This window comes from Podarcis tiliguerta (genome assembly GCF_965153285.1).
Source record: "Podarcis tiliguerta genome assembly, chromosome: 8".
In the NCBI taxonomy this organism is placed as follows: Eukaryota; Metazoa; Chordata; class Lepidosauria; order Squamata; family Lacertidae; genus Podarcis; species Podarcis tiliguerta.
The window spans coordinates 5,654,347-5,674,466 of NC_139541.1; the positions used below are offsets into that span (position 1 = coordinate 5,654,347).

The window sequence follows — 20,120 nt, forward strand, 5'->3', positions numbered from 1 at the left end:
CAGAGGCGTTTTGGCCTAACCGTGGAGGCAGAGCATAGCTATTGTGGCCAGCAGTCATCAATAGCTATATAGAGGTCAGGCTTTTTTTCCTGCTGCTTGTGGGGAGGCTCTTTCAGGCTTCACAGCCATGCTGCCCGCTGTCTAGCCCAGACCCCACCCTGGTATTCCCCATTTGGAAGCAGCTGCATTCACTTCGAACTCCTCCAAGCACCCTGCAACCTCTCGGTTTGGGTATGGAGAAGCTGCAAGATGAAAACATTTGACCTGCTTTGGCTGCTAGCCTTAACCGTGGCCGACTTCCAACAGCCAGCAACTCACAAAAAAAAGCAGTCGCAGGTGGAGCCTTTCATTATGGCATGAGAGCAGGTAGTCCCAAAAACATAAAAGCCACTAGGAGGCCGAGGAGGCATTTACCTTGGAAGATTTCTGCACCTGGTCTCCGATGTAGATCTTCCGGAACTGCTCAAAGAAGCTCAGCATGGCAAGCTCGAGCTTCTCATTGCCTGCCTGAGCCAGGCGCGAGTCTGTTAGGTTCATGAGCTGAAGAACCCTAGAGAGGCAACAAGTGAGGGGGTGGGAATTGAAGGTCATGCAACATCACAGAAGCTCAGTACTTAGCCAGCAAGTTTGAAGTTGCCCCTGCCATGAGGAAAGGGTGTCTCTTTGTTACCCCAATGTTAGATGAATGCAGGCATTAAGAGCATGAGCTGCAGAACTCTGCACACACTCTCGACACAAGGAGAGGGGGCTAACTGTAGGGCAGACACTTGCGTCACTGGAAACCAGACTAAAGATGCAGCCACCGGGCAGTTAGGCAGCCTGCGGCCATGACAGTCACCACTGGAAGGTGCCTCTGAGACACAGGACTTGCTCCAGTTCACTAGTGTCCAACCACCAGCTAGCAGCATGCAAGAACGAGTTGTATCAATGGGCAGGGGGAATATTCAGTTAGGGTTCTGTGCTCTCTGCAGGCTGAAAATGACTCAATGCACTGCCCAAAATTTTATGTAGGATTCGAGCCAAAGAGGGTGTAGTGGTTTTTCTTTGATTAACCACTCCAGTTGTGATGTTTTAAACAGCTTTTACTTGGTCACAACAACAGCAACCATTGGGAACTCACAAAAGCAGCATTCAAAGGCTTGTGAGTAAACACAGGCATATCTAGTGGCATTCCTGTGCATTAACTTTACACAAGCAGAAAAATTAAGTCACAATCTCAGAGAAAAAGCATGCATGCGTGATCAGAGATGACGCCGCAACTGGCGTGGACTAATTGAAGAAAATCCACTACAAGGGCTTAAAAGACTCTCAGGGATCCTTGACTTGTGTGAAATTTTAAGTATTCAGTCAAGTTCAAAATGCTTCTCACCCAACATTTTCTACTGTTTTAGAAGCGTTTTCTACACTTTCTTAATTATGTTTTACCCCGGAATGCACAACTTGTATTTGGCAAGAGGAATCTTTCTATGTGCAAGAAGTCTGCGGAATAAGATGGAGATTTGTATAATCTATTCTGCTTCCACTAATTCTGGGATGGAGATTCCTCGGAGTTCAAACTTGTGCAGTACACAGCCCTCGTAATAACCCTGAAGGTAAGAGCAGCCACAGAGCTGTGCCACTAATTCGCCCACCCACCCACCCAGCCAGCCACCAATCCCAGATAACAGCTCTTCATTATGGCCCTTTCCATATTCTAGTGTTTTCAGCATGAAGAAACCAGGGCTGCTAAGGAATCCAACGGCTCCTACCGACAAACCAGCTCGCCGTCCATTGCGTCCTGCTCATCTGTGCTGGCAAATGACACTCGGCCACCAATCACAGCCCCAATGATATAGACGAGCCACGTCAGGCGTCCTGAAACCAGAAGAGCAAGAGTCCTGATCCACAGAAGTGTTTCCCTGAAAAGCTAAGATCAAGGTCCAACAACTGGGGAAGGTGGGATTCCCTTGCATCTACAGTCCATGCTAAAAATATCTCAACCACTCTCCTTCTGAAAAAAAAAGGAGGGGAGAGTGAGTTTCTACTGTTTTCCTGACAATCTGTTGCACTGCTGATCTGTTCTTATAGTTAGACCTACCTTGGCTCCCACTACGTTTCCGAGCACAATTCAAAGTGTTGGTGCTGACCTTTAAAGCCCTAAACGGCCTCTGTCCAGTATACCTGAAGGAGCGTCTCCACCCCGATCGTTCTGCCCGGACACTGAGGTCCAGCGCTGAGGGCCTTCTGGCGGTTCCCTCACTGTGAGAAGCCAAGTTACAGGGAACCAGGCAGAGGGCCGTCTTGGTAGTGGCACCCACCCTGTGGAACGCCCTCCCAGCAGATGGCAAAGAGAAAAATAACTACCAAACTTTTAGAAGACATCTGAAGGCAGCCCTGTTTAGGGAAGCTTTTAATGTTTAATAGGTTACAGAATTTTAGTGTTTTGTTGGAAGCTGCCCAGATTGGCTGCAGAAACCCAGCCAGATGGGCGGGGTATAAATAGTAAATAATAATAATAATAATAATAATAATAATAATAATAATAATAATTATTATTATTATTATTATTATTATTATTATTATTATTATTAGCAGTGGTTTTAAATAGCAGATTACGCCAGCACTTTAATTTCTTCCTCCTCCTAACCACAGGTAACCTCTGAACTGCTATTCTTTTTTCCTTAACCTCAGCAGTTTCAACCAGAATCTAATAGGTTCTAATGCCCCTTTCCTCTGATATTTTTCTCTTAAGCTGAAACTTGCCACCTACTCTCTTACCACCCCAAAGTCCTTTGCCATTTCCACTGCTCCATTACTGCCACACATACTATAATTTGCAGCAAATGATGCAAGATAGGGCAGCAAAACAGAGTCCCTTCCTGCCGCATGCCGTATCTGCTTTGCTGACAAAATCTCTGGAGGAAAGCAATTTATGTCCCCTTTTCCAAGATCTGTTCAAAGCAGTTTACAACCTGAAAAATTCACAGCAAATACCCATGGCAAACTAATTGAAATATGCACAAAGGGTCACAATCTTAAAGGACACTGGGTTGGCTAAAGGGTGAAGAAGAAGAAGCAGCACCCTATACAACCCCTTTCCCCGAACTCTTCTTTGCTGTGATGGACAGGAGTGATGCAGCTGATCTCTGGGCCCTCACCTTCCTGCACAGCCACATCCACAGGGATGGCCGTCGCACTCTGCAACAGCTCCTGGTAGGACTGAGCTGACTGGTCAAACAGCTGCACCAGGAGAGCACACGTCTTCTCATATTCGCAGCGCCCGATAGTGGACAGCTGGTCTAGCTGCTGCTGCACCAGGCCCGTGTCGTCCAGGGGATCTTCCAAGCCGTCTCTGCATGGGGAGCAAGCAGCAAGGCAGGGAGAGAGAGTGAAACGCGGCTCCCAGAAGGTGGGTCAAGCTTGTTTCCCAAAGAACGCAGCTCAGTTCTCACCTCTAGGCTGTAAGGCAAGGCCCACTATGCTGTTGTTTTGTGGCAGCTCTCTGGAGGAGGCCAGCAAGTCCACCTGTAAATCACTACCTGGCAGCTCTGTTGAGCCCAAGGCCCACATTTTGTTAAACTGGAAATATTCATTCATTCATTCATTCATTCATTCATTCACTCACTCACTCATTTATGCTGATGCAATTTTACCTGTTTACCTTATGATAGAATTGTTTAGCTGTTTATTGGTCCTGTTGATATGATTTTGAATTTTTCTATATCATTTTTCTATGGTTTTTAATTTTTTTTTTACTTTGCTTCCCACTCTGGGACTGAGAACATTCAAATAAGAGGGAGCTACAAGTAAGACTGATAAGTAAATAAATAAACACAGCATATTTTTGTGTGGGTAAGAACTCCCACGACAACCGATCAGTATTAAAATCCCCAAGTTGTAAAGCATTTAAAAAAAGCAAACAAACAGATGCAGCAGATAAAACCAAGTTCTTAAAGCACAGCAACCCTAAAATCACCCCAACACAGACCAGAATGAAAAAAGGCCTATGAGAGGGGGAGGGGGATCATGTGTATTTCCCTGGGAAGGATGTTGTAGGGTTAGGGGGCCACCACAAAAAAGGCGCTGCTGCTGCTGGTACTCACCAACCTAACAGCTTTTACCCGTGCACTGGACAGCAGCCGCAGGGCCAAGCTTATAGCTTGGGTAGGTACGTATGGGTACATGGGTCCTTCAGATAACTGGGTCCTGAACTGCTTAGGTACCAACAAGGGGTTGTGCAGGCTGTTCTCCCTCCACTCCTCTCTTGGCATCTTTACCTCAGTATGATGTGCACAGACTCCAGCCTGGAGGTGATGTAAGCTTTGGTGACTTCAGGCGTGTAAGTCTCCAGCATGTGTGGCTCTGTGGCTTTGACGTAAGGAACCGACGCTGCCAGGCGCTGCCACAGGCTCAGGAGATAGTGAACGCTGTTCGGAGCAAATTCCCAGTGCTGTAGGAACAAAAGGGAGGAAACAGAATGCCACTTGCGGGCTGGCCAGCGTCCCCCACCCCGACCCCCAGCCTTTGGGCTTAAGGACATGGGAGCCATTCAAGCAAACAGCCGTCAACATTTGTAAGTAGAGTAAGCAGCACAGTGCAGATCTGTTTGGACACCTGTATGCTTCTAAACGGGACGCGGGTGGCGCTGTGGGTAAAGCCTCAGCACCTAGGGCTTGCCGATCGAAAGGTCGGCGGTTCAAATCCCCGCGGCGGGGTGCGCTCCCGTTGCTCGGTCCCAGCGCCTGCCAACCTAGCAGTTCGAAAGCACTCTCGGGTGCAAGTAGATAAATAGGGACCGCTTACTAGCGGGAAGGTAAACGGCGTTTCCGTGTGCGGCTCTGGCTTGCCAGAGCAGCAATGTCACGCTGGCCACGTGACCCGGAAGTGTCTTCGGACAGCGCTGGCCCCCGGCCTCTTTGAGTGAGATGGGCGCACAACCCTAGAGTCTGTCAAGACTGGCCCGTACGGGCAGGGGTACAAAAAAAAAAAAAAAAAAAAAATGCTTCTAAAGGGGAACCTAAAGTCTGTACTTGGGACCCTGAACATCCTTATTTGGGGGGGGGGGGGGTGTCATGCATCTCAGCACCTGAATACAACAAAGGAAGCGCCTCCATTTTTCTAAAATTAAATAAGAGTCTGCCACGCTGGCCAAGGTAGCGGATTTTCTTCCATTCACCACTCCAGTTGCAACGTTTACAGTAGCTTTTATTTGATCAGAACAAGAGTAGCTTATACAGAGGCACTCCCTCCCCTTAGCTTTACACATGCGCAGAAATTAAGTCACATTCTCAGAGGAAAAGCATGCCTGTATTATCAGAGCTGGATGCCTGGTTAAGCAAGAAGAATTCAGTGTCTACTTTCTATCAAACTGGTCCAAGGCTGAGGTTTCCCCCCACACAAACATTACAGAAACATACAGTAAGCGGATTCTCCTAACAATAGCCTTTCACACACTTCCTAAATTCCTTCACATGCAGGCTACCTAACGTCAGTACATTCCCCAAACACGGGGAGAGGAGATGTTTCAAAGACTGGTGGCCCTGACAGATGGTACGCTTTGCCTTGCTGTGGTCTGCATGCTTGGAAGTGTTTTCTGTTCTTAATGAGCTAAAATGCTGTGCAGTGAGGAACAAACCAAGGCAATTCTGCATAATGACAGGGGGCACAATATTACCTTATGCACCTTATACAGTGGTACCCTGCAAGACGGATTTTCCTAAGGGCTTGCTTCGCTAGACGAAACGGCCCTGCCTCTCCTGTCATGGCGATGGTCACTGCACGCACGCACGCTCGCTTCCCCGCTCCTCCGGCTCCCTCTCACCTTCCGGCTGACGGCTCCTCCGACCTTCCAGCTGCCTCGAACCGCTGCCCACCCCCTCCCGCGCTCTCCTCAGAGAGCCGCTGCCGCCAGCAGCCAGCATTGCAGCAGGAGTCGCGCTCCTGAACCCCGCCACCCTCCAGCAGCCGCGTCGCGCGGTAGCCACAACGCGTGGGTGAGTCCGAGGTACCGGCTGCGGCAGCTGTCCTGCTTCTCCCCACCCCTCCCCGCCGTTGTTAGTGTTAAAATGCAGTGGTGCTTCGCAAGACGAAAAAACTCGCATAACGAAAAAACTCGCGGAACGAATTAATTTCGTCTTGCGAGGCACCACTGTATACCCACAGCAGGTGACTCTGAGAGGGGAGCCCACCACTTCCCTCTCAGTTTCAACCTAACGAGGTCAAAGGTTGCAGTGTGATTTTGGCTGCTCTCCCCCTGCTGAAAACCCTCCCTCTGCAACACACACGCACACGGTGCTAAACCACACAGCTTCTCACCTGCAAGCTGGTCACTGTGAAGTTGGCAATGAGGCGGATGACCTCAGGGTAGTTTTCCACTTTCACCAGCTCCCCGAGCTGGTAATTGCTTTTCAGGCGGGCCAGAAGTCGACAGAACTCATGGTAGTTGTTTGGGTCTGACAAGCTCTGGGAAAGGAACAAATTTCGAAATGGGTCATGGCACAGGAATCAGTAAACTGGATTGACTGATTGATTATTTAATTTGTATCCCACCCTCCATCCGAAGATCACAGGGCGGTTCACAACATAAAAGTGTGGCACAGCACTAAAAGCTTCTGCTCCCATGGCTGGGGACTAGTGAAGGTTCATCTCTGTGGCATACAATAAATCGGTCTACCTGAGAGTCCAGGCAACAGCAGCCCAACACTGCTGGTGGTAGGGGCTGCCATTAAGTACAGTATCCAAAACACTAATTTGTTCAGGCACTAAATAACGTATTTTTTGCTCCTGTGTGAGTGCCTGGAGGCGGTTGGAGGATGGATGGCGGCTAATGGATTGAAGTTGAATCCTGACAAGACAGAAGTACTGTTTTTGGGGGACAGGAGGCGGGCTGGTGTGGAGGACCCCCTGGTCCTGAATAGGGTAACTGTGCCCCTGAAGGACCAGGTGCGCAGCCTGGGAGTCATTTTGGACTCACAGCTGTCCATGGAGGCACAGGTCAATTCTGTATCCAGGGCAGCTGTCTACCAACTCCACCTGGTACGCAGGCTGAGACCCTACCTGCCCGCGGACTGTCTCGCCAGAGTGGTGCATGCTCTGGTTATCTCCCGCTTGGACTACTGCAATGCGCTCTACGTGGGGCTACCTTTGAAGGTGACTCGGAAACTACAACTAATTCAGAATGCGGCAGCTAGACTGGTGTCTGGGGGCGGCCGCCGAGACCACATAACACCGGTCTTGAAAGACCTACATTGGCTCCCAGTACGTTTCCGAGCACAATTCAAAGTGTTGGTGCTGACCTTTAAAGCCCTAAACGGCCTCGGCCCAGTATACCTGAAGGAGCGTCTCCACCCCCATCGTTCTGCCCGGACACTGAGGTCCAGCTCCGAGGGCCTCCTGGCGGTTCCCTCATTGCGAGAAGCAAAGCTACAGGGAACCAGGCAGAGGGCCTTCTCGGTAGTGGCGCCCGCCCTGTGGAACGCCCTCCCAGCAGATGTCAAAGCGATAAATAACTACCTGACATTTAGAAAACATCTTAAGGCAGCCCTGTTCAGGGAAGTTTTTAATCTGTGATATTTTACTGTATTTTTTTGTTTCTATGGAAGCCGCCCAGAGTGGCTGGGGAAACCCAGCCAGATGGGCGGGGTACAAATAATAAATTATTATTATTATTATTATTATAAGACTCACTTTTTCCCTCCTGAAAAGGGGAAGTGTGTGTGCGTCTTATGGAGCGAATGCAGGCTGTGCAGCTATCCCAGAAGCCAGAACAGCAAGAGGGATTGCTGCTTTCACTGCGCAGCGATCCCTCTTGCTGTTCTGGCTTCTGAGATTCAGAATATTTTTTCCCCCTTGTTTTCCTCCTCCAAAAACTAGGTGCGTCTTGTGGTCTGGTGCGTCTTACAGAGCGAAAAATACGGTAGCTGAGCACCTAAGACCTCTGACTCGCTCTGCAATGTTGGTGGGCGTCCTACCACCGTGAGCCAGCCTGGCACACTGTGTGGAGTCAACAGCTGCCCTTTTCTTCAGATGGGGCACAGCATGTTGCTCAAACCTGTTGTGCACCAAGAATGGCAGGTAATGGCCAGGTGAAATTTATGAAGCCTGGAGTAGGCTGAGGTTCTTGTGACCTGCATCTCTTTGTAGCTTCTTATTATCTAGCAGAATAAACAGATATACAAAGAGAGAACAGATATACAAAGAGAGACCTTGTTCCAAGTTCCTGCCTTTACCTACACAAAAGGCACCGTCCACACACAAGAAGGAATCAGCAACTGGGGGGAAAGGTTTGCAGAAGTGTGTGGGGGGGACCGGGGGGGGGGGGAAGGAAACATAAGAAGAGACCGCTGGGTTGGGCCAAAGGCTCATCTAGTCTAGCACCCTCTTTTCACAATGGCCAATCAGATGTTTCAGTCGGAAACCTGTGCAAGAGCACTCTCCTCTCCAGTGGTTTTCAACAAATGGAATAACAGTCCAATGAGAACAGAACACGGTCAGTGGATATGGAAGGAGTCACTAAAAAACTGAAGAGTGCACACGGCAATACACACACACACGTGTATGCACTATAGGTTGCAGAGCTCAGCACAGAGACTTGCAAAAAAAATCTTTCGGCACATAATGTTGCTGGTTTCAGTATGAAGCACTCACATACTGACAGATCTCAATCCTGGGACATTTTCTCAGTTACAGCCACTTATTTCTTTCCCCTGATTTTGCCTGCCCACAGTTAACCACATGTACGATGAAGCTTTGTGTTTATTCACCCTCTTAAGCTTTGCCCTGGTTGCCAGCTAGTTTGCCACCTGTTGCTCAGTTCCACGGGCCTCTGGATCTCCACTGTTTCCAAGCTTCAAGAGGCAGTTTGCGACAAAACACACACACACACACACACACACACACACTTGACTCCCATCCACAGTTCTGACAGACTCACCTGAGGGTTTTCCAGTATTCGCTTGACACCATCAACGAGATGAGACAGGAACTTCGCTCTTTCTGCATTGTTAAATAGGGACCTACGTACAGAGGCGATTTGCACTAGACACGATAAGACCTAAAGGTAGGAGGGTGAATAAAGGGAGAACCGTAAGTTGTCTGGAATAAAACAGAAACCAAATACACACTTGAATTGGCATATAGGTTGTGGAAAGACAATGCAAGCAAGCAGGTAACCATTTTGTGGAGGGGGCGGGGAAGAGAAAAACTTCCTCCTGATCTCCAACAGGGTGATCAAACCCACCCTGTGAATCTTCTCAAGGGCACGTATGCCCCTGGAACATATGCCCCTGCCCACTAGGTCAGGAATGCCACACTCACCAGAGGTGAAAACGTAGGAGGGATGGAATGGTACAGGTCAAAAAACAGCTGTAAAGTTGAGGAATCTAGAAAGGCTGGAAGAAACAAACAACACATCACTGTGGATACCCGAACTCTGGCAAAGTGGTTCAACCCAGCACTCGTGACTATCTCAGGACTTCAGCTTAGCTCAGCGCAGCATCCCTACCAATGCCCTTGGCACTGACGGGTCTTTCATCATCATTATGATCATTATAAGACTCCTGCATTACAGGGCGTTGGACTAGAAGGCCTTCCAACTCTAAGATTCTAAAACTGGAGGCCAATCTGCAGCACCACGGCCCTAATCCCCACTCTCAACAGCTTTTAAAGATGCTGAAAGACCTCGGGAGATCCATGAGTGGTTCTTCTTATGTCACAAATAACTTGGCTTAAATTCAGTGTGAAATGAGGCTTCGACTTAAAGCTGATCTGTCACAAGGAAGCAAAGCAGGAGTTATCCATATATAAAAAGTGGTTCCCTGCATGTGGAATGCTTTCCCTAGGGAAGCTTGCCTGCTATATTTGTTACGTATCTTCAGGCACCAGGCAAAAACATTCCTCTACTCCCAGACCTTTGGCCACCACAAACCATGGCCACCACTGTGGGGTGTTTTTCTGTTGTAAACTGCCCTGTGATCCTCAGATGAAGGCGGTATAGAAATTTTAAACATCACCGCCCACCCAGACCTGAGAGTGGAAACACAGACCTTTCAGACTTCAATATAGTCATACCTCATGTTATGTTTGCTTCATGTTACATTTTTTTCAGGTTATGTCCCGCGGCGACCCAGAAGTACCGGAAAGGGTTACTTCCGGGTTTCACTGCTCGCACATGCGCAGTAGTGCTAAATCACGCTTTGCGCATGCACACAAGCACCAAATCACGTTGCGCACCTGCGCAGATATGGCGCTTCAAGTTGCGGGCTTTTCATGTTGCGAACGGGCCTCCGGAACGGATCCCGTTCGCAACCAGAGGTACCACAGTACAAACATTAAGAAAATTCTCTAATATTCAGCAGCTGCTGCTGAATGAAACTAGCATGCAGAAGCAAACTGTTTTCTTTCTAAGACAACAACAAAAAGAAAACCAATGCTATTTGCAGAATGTTTCTGCTGAAAGGTTCCCCCCACCCCATGCTGGTTCCCCATTGAGGGAGGCAGTCATTCTGGAGAGAATTTTTTTAATTGGCATGAACCGAGCAGCAACTATAAACTACAGCCTTGTTTAAAAGTGCCATCTTATGCTTCTTGTTTTTGAAGCTTCTACTAAACTAGCTCTTCAACCTGGTGCACTCAGTAAGTTTTGGACTACAATTCCCATCAACCTCAGCATGTGGGGCTGTGCTCCCAACACTGCCCCCACTACATTGCGGGCCAGTTGCGGTCAATGCGAGTGTCAGTCCAAAACCTAGAGGAGGCACCAGGATGGTAAAAGTTGCACTAAACATCCATCCATTCATTCACCACATGGAAGGGAAAGGGGACAGGGAGGGAAGAGGAAAGTAAGTACAGTGGTACCTCTGGATACGAATGGGATCCGTTCCAGAGCCCCGTTCGCATCCTGAAGTAACCACAACCCGTGTCTGCATGTGTTGCTGTTTCCGCGCATGACGTCATTTTGACTGTCTGCGCATGCGTGAGGAGAAACCCGTAAGCAATGCGTTCCGTTACTTCTGGGTCGCCGCGGAGCGCAACCCAAAAGCACTCAACCTGAGGCAACTTCAACCCAAAGTATGACTGTATTTTAAAAAACCAAAACTCAGGCACCAATTTCTAGACATTTTACACCTCCATACTCATCTTTATCCACACAAGCGACAGCATGGAGCATTCAAAGCACTTCACTTGTGCCAACTTGGTGAATGTTTTGGACTACAGTGGTACCTTGGGTTACATACGCTTCAGGTTACAGACTACGCCAACCCAGAAATAGTACCTCAGATTAAGAACTTTGCTTCAGGATGAGAACAAAAATTGTGCAGCGGCGGCGCAGCAGCAGCAGGAGGCACCATTAGCTAAAGTGGTCTTCAAGTTAAGAACAGTTTCAGGTTAAGAACAGACCTCCAGAACGAATTAAGTTCTTAACACGAGGTACCACTGTACAACTCTCAACAGCCCCAGCACAGGAATACTTGAAGCGGGGATCTGTCAGCACTCTGGTCACTCAGAGAGAATGGGAAGACTGCGCACAGCTTGCAAAGTCACACCTGCTACTGATCTAAGTTCCCCTCACACAGCTCACTTCCCAAGGGCTCTCACGGCTGGGCCAGAGCAGGGAAGAAAGGCCCTTTACCTGATCTCCAGCTGGTGGGGATCTGCACGGTGCAAAGGTCATCTGAGGACTCATCTGTGGATGTACCAATGAAGTCGAAGTTTAGGCAGTTGTGTGTGAGCTTGAGAAGCTGCATGAGGAGGCCGTGCTGGCTTTCATCGTTCAGGTTCAGGTTTTTCCCTGAAGCCTACCACAAGAAGAAAAATAGAATGGAAAACCACATCTGTTAATGGGCAGAGTTCAAGACAGCTGCCAAGCCTAAAGGAAAAGGGAATCCTGGAGGGGGAAAGCGAAAAGGTTTCATCTCAGGGCTCCCCTACCAGAAACACTGGAATGTCCCAATCTTACAGTGAAAGAAAAAGTGGAGCTTTATTTCCTGTGGAGCTCAGTTTTAATAAGTAATAATAATGCTTTTATTTATTTATACCCTGCCCATCTGGTTGGGTTTTATATCCAACACATATAAAAACATAATAAAACATTGAACACTAATAATAACAATCTGATCCAATATAAAAAGTCACAATAACTTTAAAATAAATAGAGCAATAGTCAATAATCCATTGAAATTTAATAATAAACAGTAAAATTAAACATCAGCAAATAATGCAGTTTACACTTATCAATGACAATAAAGAATTACTAAATTATAATAAACAAAAATAACGGCAAGTCTCAGTGCATAAAATACTACAAAACATACAAAATCATGTAAAAGGGCATGGCTTTTATTTAGTGTCTCTCTACCCTCATTTTACGGGACCTGGGTGGCGCTGTGGGTAAAACCTCAGCGCCTAGGACTTGCCGATCGAAAGGTCGGCGGTTCGAATCCCCGCGGCGGGGTGCACTCCCGTTTTTCGGTCCCAGCGCCTGCCAACCTAGCAGTTCGAAAGCACCCCCGGGTGCAAGTAGATAAATAGGGACCGCTTACTAGCGGGAAGGTAAACGGCGTTCCGTGTGCTGCGCTGGCTCGCCAGATGCAGCTTGTCACACTGGCCATGTGACCCGGAAGTGTCTGCGGACAGCGCTGGCTCCCGGCCTCTAGAGTGAGATGAGCGCACAACCCTAGAGTCTGTCAAAACTGGCCCATACGGGCAGGGGTACCTTTACCTTTACCCTCATTTCCTGCTGCTTTCTTTCTGTTATTTATTGCATTCACACATCACATTTTCCTCCAAAGTGGTGTACACGATTCTCCCCTTCCTCATTTAACCCCCACAACAAGCCAGTGAGGCCAGTGAGTGACTGGCCCAAAGTCACCCAGTGAGCTTCATGGCCGAGTTGAACCCAACTCGGGATTTGAACCCAACACTGCTTCTTCTCCTCTCATATTGTATCACAGTGTGGTATGCTGGCTTGACAGCCACGGACAGAAAGTCTTTACAGAGGGTGGTGAACACAGCACATGATATCATGGGCTGTCCCTTGAGTCCGCTAGATGACATTGCAAGGGATCATTGTCTTAGGAGAGCGAGAAAAATTCTCAGGGACGATTCACACCCCGGCCAGCACCTCTTTAATAATCTTCTACCCTCAGGCAGGAGATATGGAAGTATAATCAGTCGTACCAACAGGCTAACAAACAGTTTCTATCTGTGAGCTGTTAGGCTGCTGAACGGAAAATAATATAATGCAACTGATTTTCGGGGTTGGTGTGTTGTGCGACAAGCACACAGAGTGCAATGAGATTGAGTGGGGGGGGAGGCTCGGTTAATTTCATTGTACACAGGTTGTACATTGGCAATAAGGGTATTATTATTATTATTATTATTATTATTATTATTATGCTGTAGTTCCCTTTTCAGGACAGCTAAATTTCTCGTCAATACAGCTCAGCTAATTTAAAACCACACAGGTGTTTGCTTGACAGAGCATTCTTCACAGAAGCAATTTCAGGGTCCTAAACCCACAGCTAGAAGAAAACATAGCCCAAAGTTCCACCCACCCCCCACCAAAAAATGTTGTTCACACATCACCTGTTTTAGTAAATTGCACGAGAGAGTGAAAATATCAAACAAAGATGAATCTCGGAATGAAGAGGCTATTTTCCTGTGCTTGGTCAGTGGGTGTGTAGTGTCTGCCTGGGTGGGGTGGGGAGCAGGGAAAGAGAGATAGAGAGAGAGAGAGAGAGAGAGAGAGATCATTAGAACTCAAGTGTCTGTTAAAGAGTGCAGAGTCAAAGTAACCATCTCAATAAAGGAAAAACACGAAACAGCAGAACACCCCATATATACTGCCCTCTGCCAGTAAATAAAGCATGCTAACCGCCTAGAGCACTAATTTCATAGAATTCTAGGGTTTGAAGGGAACCCAAAGGCCATCTAGTCTAACAGCCTGCAATGCAGGAATCCCAGCTAAGAATTTAGAAGTCTGTTCAATGATTTACAGTTCTGCAGAACAAAACGGTGACAGCCTGGCAGTATTCAGGGAATGACCAAGTTTCCCGACTGAGGTTGACTGTCTCCTTTGCATGGGGTGCAGGCTGAGCCATCTAAATGCCCGGAAAGGAGAAGCTGGAGGAAGAGCGTGATTATTTGCAATTTTGCAAAGAGTGGCTTTGCCATTCTTACTTAAGAAATGAGGACTTTTGGCTGAGGAAGAACTCTGGGTCACCATCAGTTAATGCTTTTCATAGAAAGCAGTGCCCTTCTGAGTCTCTGGATAGGGAAGAGGTGTAAACGAAGCCTGAGATAGCAGAGACTACCGTATTTTTCGCACCATAGGACGCACCGGACAATAGGACGCACTTTGTTTTAGAGGGGGGAGAACAAGGGGGAAAAAATTCTCCCCCTCTCTGCCCAGCACCCCTTCAGCGAAGCGGCAGGAGGCGCTGTGCAGAGAGGGGGAGAACTTCCCCCCTCTTGTTTTCCCGCTCTAAAACAAGGTGCCGTTTAAGGTGCATTCAGGCGGCCACCTTGGAAGCCTGGAGAGCAAGAGGGGTCGGGAGCAGCGGAAAGGCGCAGCGGAGAGGCTCCTGCCATAACCGCGTGTCACCTCTCCAGCCGGGAGAGGGTCGTGGGGCTAGGGCGTCTTCGCTCCATAGGACGCACACACATTGCCCCTTCATTTTTGAAGGGGAAAAAGTGCGTCCTATAGAGCGAAAAATACGGTAATCTCTGGAGGGAGTGCTCAATTTCTTACCACCAAAGGACATGAAATCGGTGCATAACATACAGCAGCAATCTCCTTTGAACTCAGCGTTGACACTGAGTTTACTGGCGAAGGCTGAGGCACTTACTTGATTAATTTCATTTGTTAGCTGAGACAGGATTGTCACTCCTATGATGCAGTGTTCTACACTGTCCTGGAGAAGGAACAGGCAGAGTCAGACTGAATGACAAGGGAGGTCAAAGCAGCAAGATGACAAACGTTACTGCACACACACACACACAGAGAGACAATTAAGATCCCTTGGGCAGAAGTGATTCTGTACTGTGCATTGATGGGTTTTGGTTTTAATATTTTGGGTACTCTCGATTATTGTGTTTCATTATTTTAATTTATTGTCGCAAACCACCTTGAAGGGTTTTCCATCAGCACCCGGGGCCAAATGGCCTTGCTGGCTGGGAATTACAGTCCAAATCAGCAAGAGAGCATTAGGTTGGTGACGACTGCCTGATGGCATCCCGGGAAGCCTCTTGGTGAAACCACTACATACACCAAGTGGGACGGGTGGGGTGGAGGAAACGGCCAACCTGTAAAAACCTTGTGACGTCAGTGATGACGTTTCTGAAAACATATTCATCTTTCTGACAGTCAAACCAGCCCAGCTTTGTGATCCTGGCGTAGAGCTGAATTAGTGCCTGCGTAACGAAAGTTGCCAGCTTGGGTCTGGTGGCAAGGTAGTTGAGCACGTAGTTCCCTGAAAGACACGGAAACATCCAGATGAAGCAGAATGGCAAAGACAGGAGCCAAAAACTGATAAATAAAGCATCTCCTGAAGCTGACCTTTTGAAACAACCCCCCCCCCCCCCCGCTGCAGCAACACAGAAAAGCCACCACAGGGGCTTGGACTAGATGGCCCTTGATGTCCATTCTCTCTCTGCAATTCTATGCTTCTATAGCTGTGCCTGTTGGGTGTCTCTGGCGACTACATAATATCAAACCAAGGAGTAAGTGGGACATTCATTGTAATTTCTACACAGGCATGCGGGACGCGGGTGGCGCTGTGGGTTAAACCACAGAGCCTAGGACTTGCCGATCAGAAGGTCGGCGGTTTGAATCCCCACAACGGAGTGAGCTCCCGTTGCTCGGTCCCTGCTCCTGCCAACCTACCAGTTTGAAAGCACGTCAAAGTGCAAGTAGATAAATAGGTACCGCTCTGGCGGGAAGGTAAATGGTATTTCCATGCGCTGCTCTGGTTCGCCAGAAGTGGCTTAGTCATGACCCAGAAGCTGTACTCCAGCTCCCTCAGCCAATAAAGCGAGATGAGCGCCGCAACCCCAGAGTTGGCCACGACTGGACCTAATGGTCAGGGGTCCCTTGTGTGTGCAGACGCATGGGTTGCGGGTTGTGAATGCTGAGGGTTGGAAATGTGCCTCCTGCACAGATCACGTTCACAACCCGAGCATCCACTGTACAGTTGTACCTTGGAAGTCGAACAGAACCCATTCCGAAAGTCCATTTGACTTCCAAAACGTTCAGAAACCAAAGCGTGGCTTCTGATTGGCTGCAGGAAGCTCGGAAGTCCCGTCGGACATTCGGCTTCCAAAAATAGTTCGCAAACAGGAACACTCACATCTGGGTTTGCGGCGTTCAGGAGCCAAAACGTTAGAGAACTAAGCTGTTCGAAAACCAAGATATGACTGTACTTGTGCATATTTAACTTGTGTTGAAGGCTGCCTGGTTGAAACTTAGCAAGTTAAATGCAAGCAAGGGCAGAGAGCTTTAAAGCGCTTTTTAGTGCTGGGTCCACTTGGGGTTTCCAAGCAGAGATTTTAAGCTGTCCCCCTTGCTTGTGGGGTAAGGCCCTCTTGGCACACTGGTTCTGGGATGATGCTCTTGCGAGATCTCATGGGGACATCAGAGTTCCTACGAGATTTTGTGCAAGCATCTTTAGCCTGCTGGAGTTAGCGCACTAAGTAGCCCTTGCCCTCCAAGCAAGGAAGAGAGTTTAAAAGCTATTTTTCTGCCAGGTCCACTTGGGTCACTATGTTCTTGTGGGGCTAAGTTGTTGACTGAAGAGTTGTTACAATTACTGAAGGATAGTATTCAAGAAAGGTACAGAGCACTTTTGAAAGTTTAAAAAGCGGAAGGCAGCTCCATTGGTCTATAAGAAAAACTCCAAAATCCAGTTTGGCAATACTGTTATTAGGACCAGTCAGTTGTCACAGGACTGTATCAAGCATAATCGACTGAACTCCATGAACGACTCTCCAGAACTCTTCATCAGATAAGATGCTACACAGATCACGGGATAAAATGCAAAAATCAGGCTTTTGTTGAGACACCAATGTCAGGTTGCTTTCTCAGCCCCAAGACAGAAATGAAGGCTGAATAAGTCCCTCCCAAGTGCTACACTTAGAAGGTTACACACTTCAGATTTGGGGATGATGTAACATTGGCTGACCCCTCTCTCAGATAAATAGAAGTTTAGATGTTCTGTTTGAGAACATGCGTGCTTCGTTTTAAGATTTGGGAGGGGGAGCCTTCCAGATGTGGCTATACTACAACAAACCCCATCATCCCTGACCATTGGGATCAATGGAGCCGATGGGAACTGCAGTACAAGAACATATGGAGGGCCAAAGGTTTATCACCACTGGTTTGGATTACACGCCCAACGTCAGTTTCTTAGTGATGAGGAGCAGCCCCGGAAGACGAAAAACTCGCTAGATGAAAGGGTTTTTTGTTTTCTGAGGTGCTTCGCAAGACGGATTTTCCTAAGGGCTTGCTTTGCTAGACGAAACAGCCCTGCCTCTCGTGTCATGGCGACGGTCACTGCACGCACGCACGCTCGCTTCCCCGCTCCTCCGGCTCCCTCCCACCTTCCGGCTGACTGTTAGTGCCTCGCGCTGCTGCCCACCCCCCTCGCGCGCTCCCCTCAGAGAGCCGTTGCCGCCAGCGCCTCTCTCTCCCTGGAGTCGCGCTCCTGAGCCCCGCCGCCCTCCAGCAGCCGCGTCGCGCGGTGGCCACAACGCGCGGGTGAGTCTGAGGTACCGGCTGCGGCAGCTGCCCTGCTTCTCCCCACCCCTCCCCACCGTTGTCAGTGTTTAAATGCAGTGGTGCTTCGCAAGACGAAAAAACTCGCACAACGAAAAAACTCGCGTAACGAATTAATTTCGTCTTGCGAGGCACCACTGTATCTGCAACACCTGGGAGAGACTTATTCAGCTAGTCACCACTATCTTGGACCTGGGCCTACAAGCTGATCTTAATGCTACAACATCAGCCTTGTGCTTGTACCCTTTATCTCCTCACTTTTCTCCCCTGTGTAACATCTTGTTTGATGAAAAGCTCAGGAGAACTCAAAAGCTTGCTGCACGTTTTTGATATTTTGGTTTGCCCAGCTGCAGATTTTGGCATCCTCTTTTAGTACCATGGGCGTCTTATAAACTCCTCATGTAATTGATTTTGGTCTTGGGCATGCTGGCTCTCTTCTTCTACTTACGTATATCTATCCGCTGTTCCAAGGGCAAAGGGTTGTTTGTGCGTGACACCAGTTTCGTAAGGCATGTAGCTGCCAATAACTGGGAGTAAGACGACTGTAAAACACAAACAGAAAGCAAATGGGTTAAATTGTAGGCAAAAACAGGACAGGACAAAGCTTCCCAAGTGATTGTCAAAGGTCAAGGATGTAAGTATGTTCACACTCGTGATGCAGTGTTAAAGCATGAACTGGGAGCCGGTCAGCAATAATTTACAATATGTCAGTGAAGTAAACTCTGTATTCAAAGAAATGAAAGCAGCTCTGGCCTAGTGAACACAGCAAATCTTCCCAGTAGGCCTTGTCCCAATGAGGCAGTGTCCCACAGCTCTCTAAATCTTCCTCCCCCCCGCGCCCGGTCCTTCCCAAGCAACTTGAGACTTATTCGCCTTGTCTGTCCTTGCTCCACCCTCTTCATACCTCTATGGGTTCTAGGAGACCTGGGCGGAAGACTCCCTGCCTCATCTGTGTGTCTTAGTCCCCCTCCTCTCCAGCCTCTGCTTCTGCCCGATTCTGGACTGCTCTCTGCCACAGCTTCTTCCTGTTCACTAAACCGTTACCACTTCAGCTTCTGACACCTCCTCCTCCTAGTCCGCTCCCTCTTCTCCCTCTGACCATTCAATGTCATCCCACCACCAATCCCGTGTCTCTGAGCCCTCTCTTTCCTTGGCTGTACCCCAGCTGGTGCCTTCCACCATTCCTCTGCATTCAGCCAGTCTGTGACAGACAGGAGGGTCTGATCCTCAGACGCATTCACAGGAAAGACTGTCGTGTATACTGGAGGAAAGTGTGTGTAAGAAGAGCACAGGGATTTATCACAGGAGGTGTTCAAGGCTAGGAACTGTGGAAGTCTGCTGGAGGTGTCTCAATTCTCATGCTGGTCTGCAATGAATCTTATGAACTATCATTCAAGAGTGGACCACATTGATTCTGAAACAGTTCCACTCAACTTCCTTTATAGTGCTTTAGAAGTACCGTATTTTTCGCTCCATAGGGCGCACCAGACCATAAGACTCACCTAGTTTTTGGAGGAGGAAAACAAGAAAAAAAATATTCTGAATCTCAGAAGCCAGAACAGCAAGAGGGATCGCTGCGCAGCGAAAGTGGCAATCCCTCTTGCTGTTCTGGCTTCAGGGATAGCTGCGCAGCCTGCATTCGCTCCATAAGATGCACACACATTTCCCCTTACTTTTTAGGAGGGGAAAAGTGAGTCTTATAGAGCAAAAAATACGGTATTTTAAATAGGAAGCCCTGAGAAAGGGCCAAGATGTTCTGTGTAAATTACTCCAAAAGAAAGCAGAAGGAGACCCAATAGTGATCACTTCTCAAGTTCATGGCTGTAAGCAGAGCAGAGGAGAGAATACACCAGCAGGAGCTCAGGCGAATACCCAGAGAACACTTTAGGTGGTTTGAAAGCAGGGTGGTGGGTTTCTCTGCCTACGTACACTCCCTCTTTCAAGGAGAAGCTGGCACTTGTTCAAGCAGTCCGGACTGTTGGTAAACTCAACCAAGGCTTTCTCTGCCTGGAGCCGTGTTGTGGTGTCGGTTGTCTCATACAGTTGCTTGCACAGGTTCTCTAGCTGGGCTAGACTCTGGAACAAACCAAAGAGGAGAGCTTGGTTATTTTATTTTATATTTCTGGTGGGACTTCCTTTAAGGGCAACTGCTAGGAAAAATGCAGCCATGGGGAAGCAAAACACAAATCTTGAAACCCTGACATTTTGCTTGAAAACCACACTCTAAAAGAACTGTGTTGCCACCTTATAGGAAGCAAACACCAGATTTTCATTCTCCTGTTCCAGCCCTTTGAAAGTACAGTGGTACCTCTACTTACGTTCACCTCCTGTTATGTATCCTTCAGGATACGTACATGGCAAACCCGGAAAC

The 20,120-nt window shown here is 48.3% G+C and overlaps 1 protein-coding gene across 1 annotated transcript in view; it reads right to left on the bottom strand.

The window, feature by feature from the left end:
* Positions 1 to 20,120, bottom strand: part of XPO7 (exportin 7) — a 59,435-nt gene that overhangs the window by 24,078 nt on the left and 15,237 nt on the right. The window contains exons 2-14 of the mRNA XM_083453777.1: positions 19,679 to 19,825; positions 18,198 to 18,291; positions 15,283 to 15,449; positions 14,826 to 14,891; positions 13,564 to 13,668; positions 11,609 to 11,774; positions 9,295 to 9,368; positions 8,912 to 9,031; positions 6,295 to 6,441; positions 4,257 to 4,429; positions 3,138 to 3,331; positions 1,749 to 1,854; positions 415 to 550 (exon numbers count right to left, since the gene is read on the bottom strand). Of these exons, the coding sequence (XP_083309903.1) occupies positions 415 to 550; positions 1,749 to 1,854; positions 3,138 to 3,331; positions 4,257 to 4,429; positions 6,295 to 6,441; positions 8,912 to 9,031; positions 9,295 to 9,368; positions 11,609 to 11,774; positions 13,564 to 13,668; positions 14,826 to 14,891; positions 15,283 to 15,449; positions 18,198 to 18,291; positions 19,679 to 19,825 (1,695 nt within the window). The remainder of the gene's footprint in view (positions 1 to 414; positions 551 to 1,748; positions 1,855 to 3,137; positions 3,332 to 4,256; positions 4,430 to 6,294; positions 6,442 to 8,911; positions 9,032 to 9,294; positions 9,369 to 11,608; positions 11,775 to 13,563; positions 13,669 to 14,825; positions 14,892 to 15,282; positions 15,450 to 18,197; positions 18,292 to 19,678; positions 19,826 to 20,120) is intronic.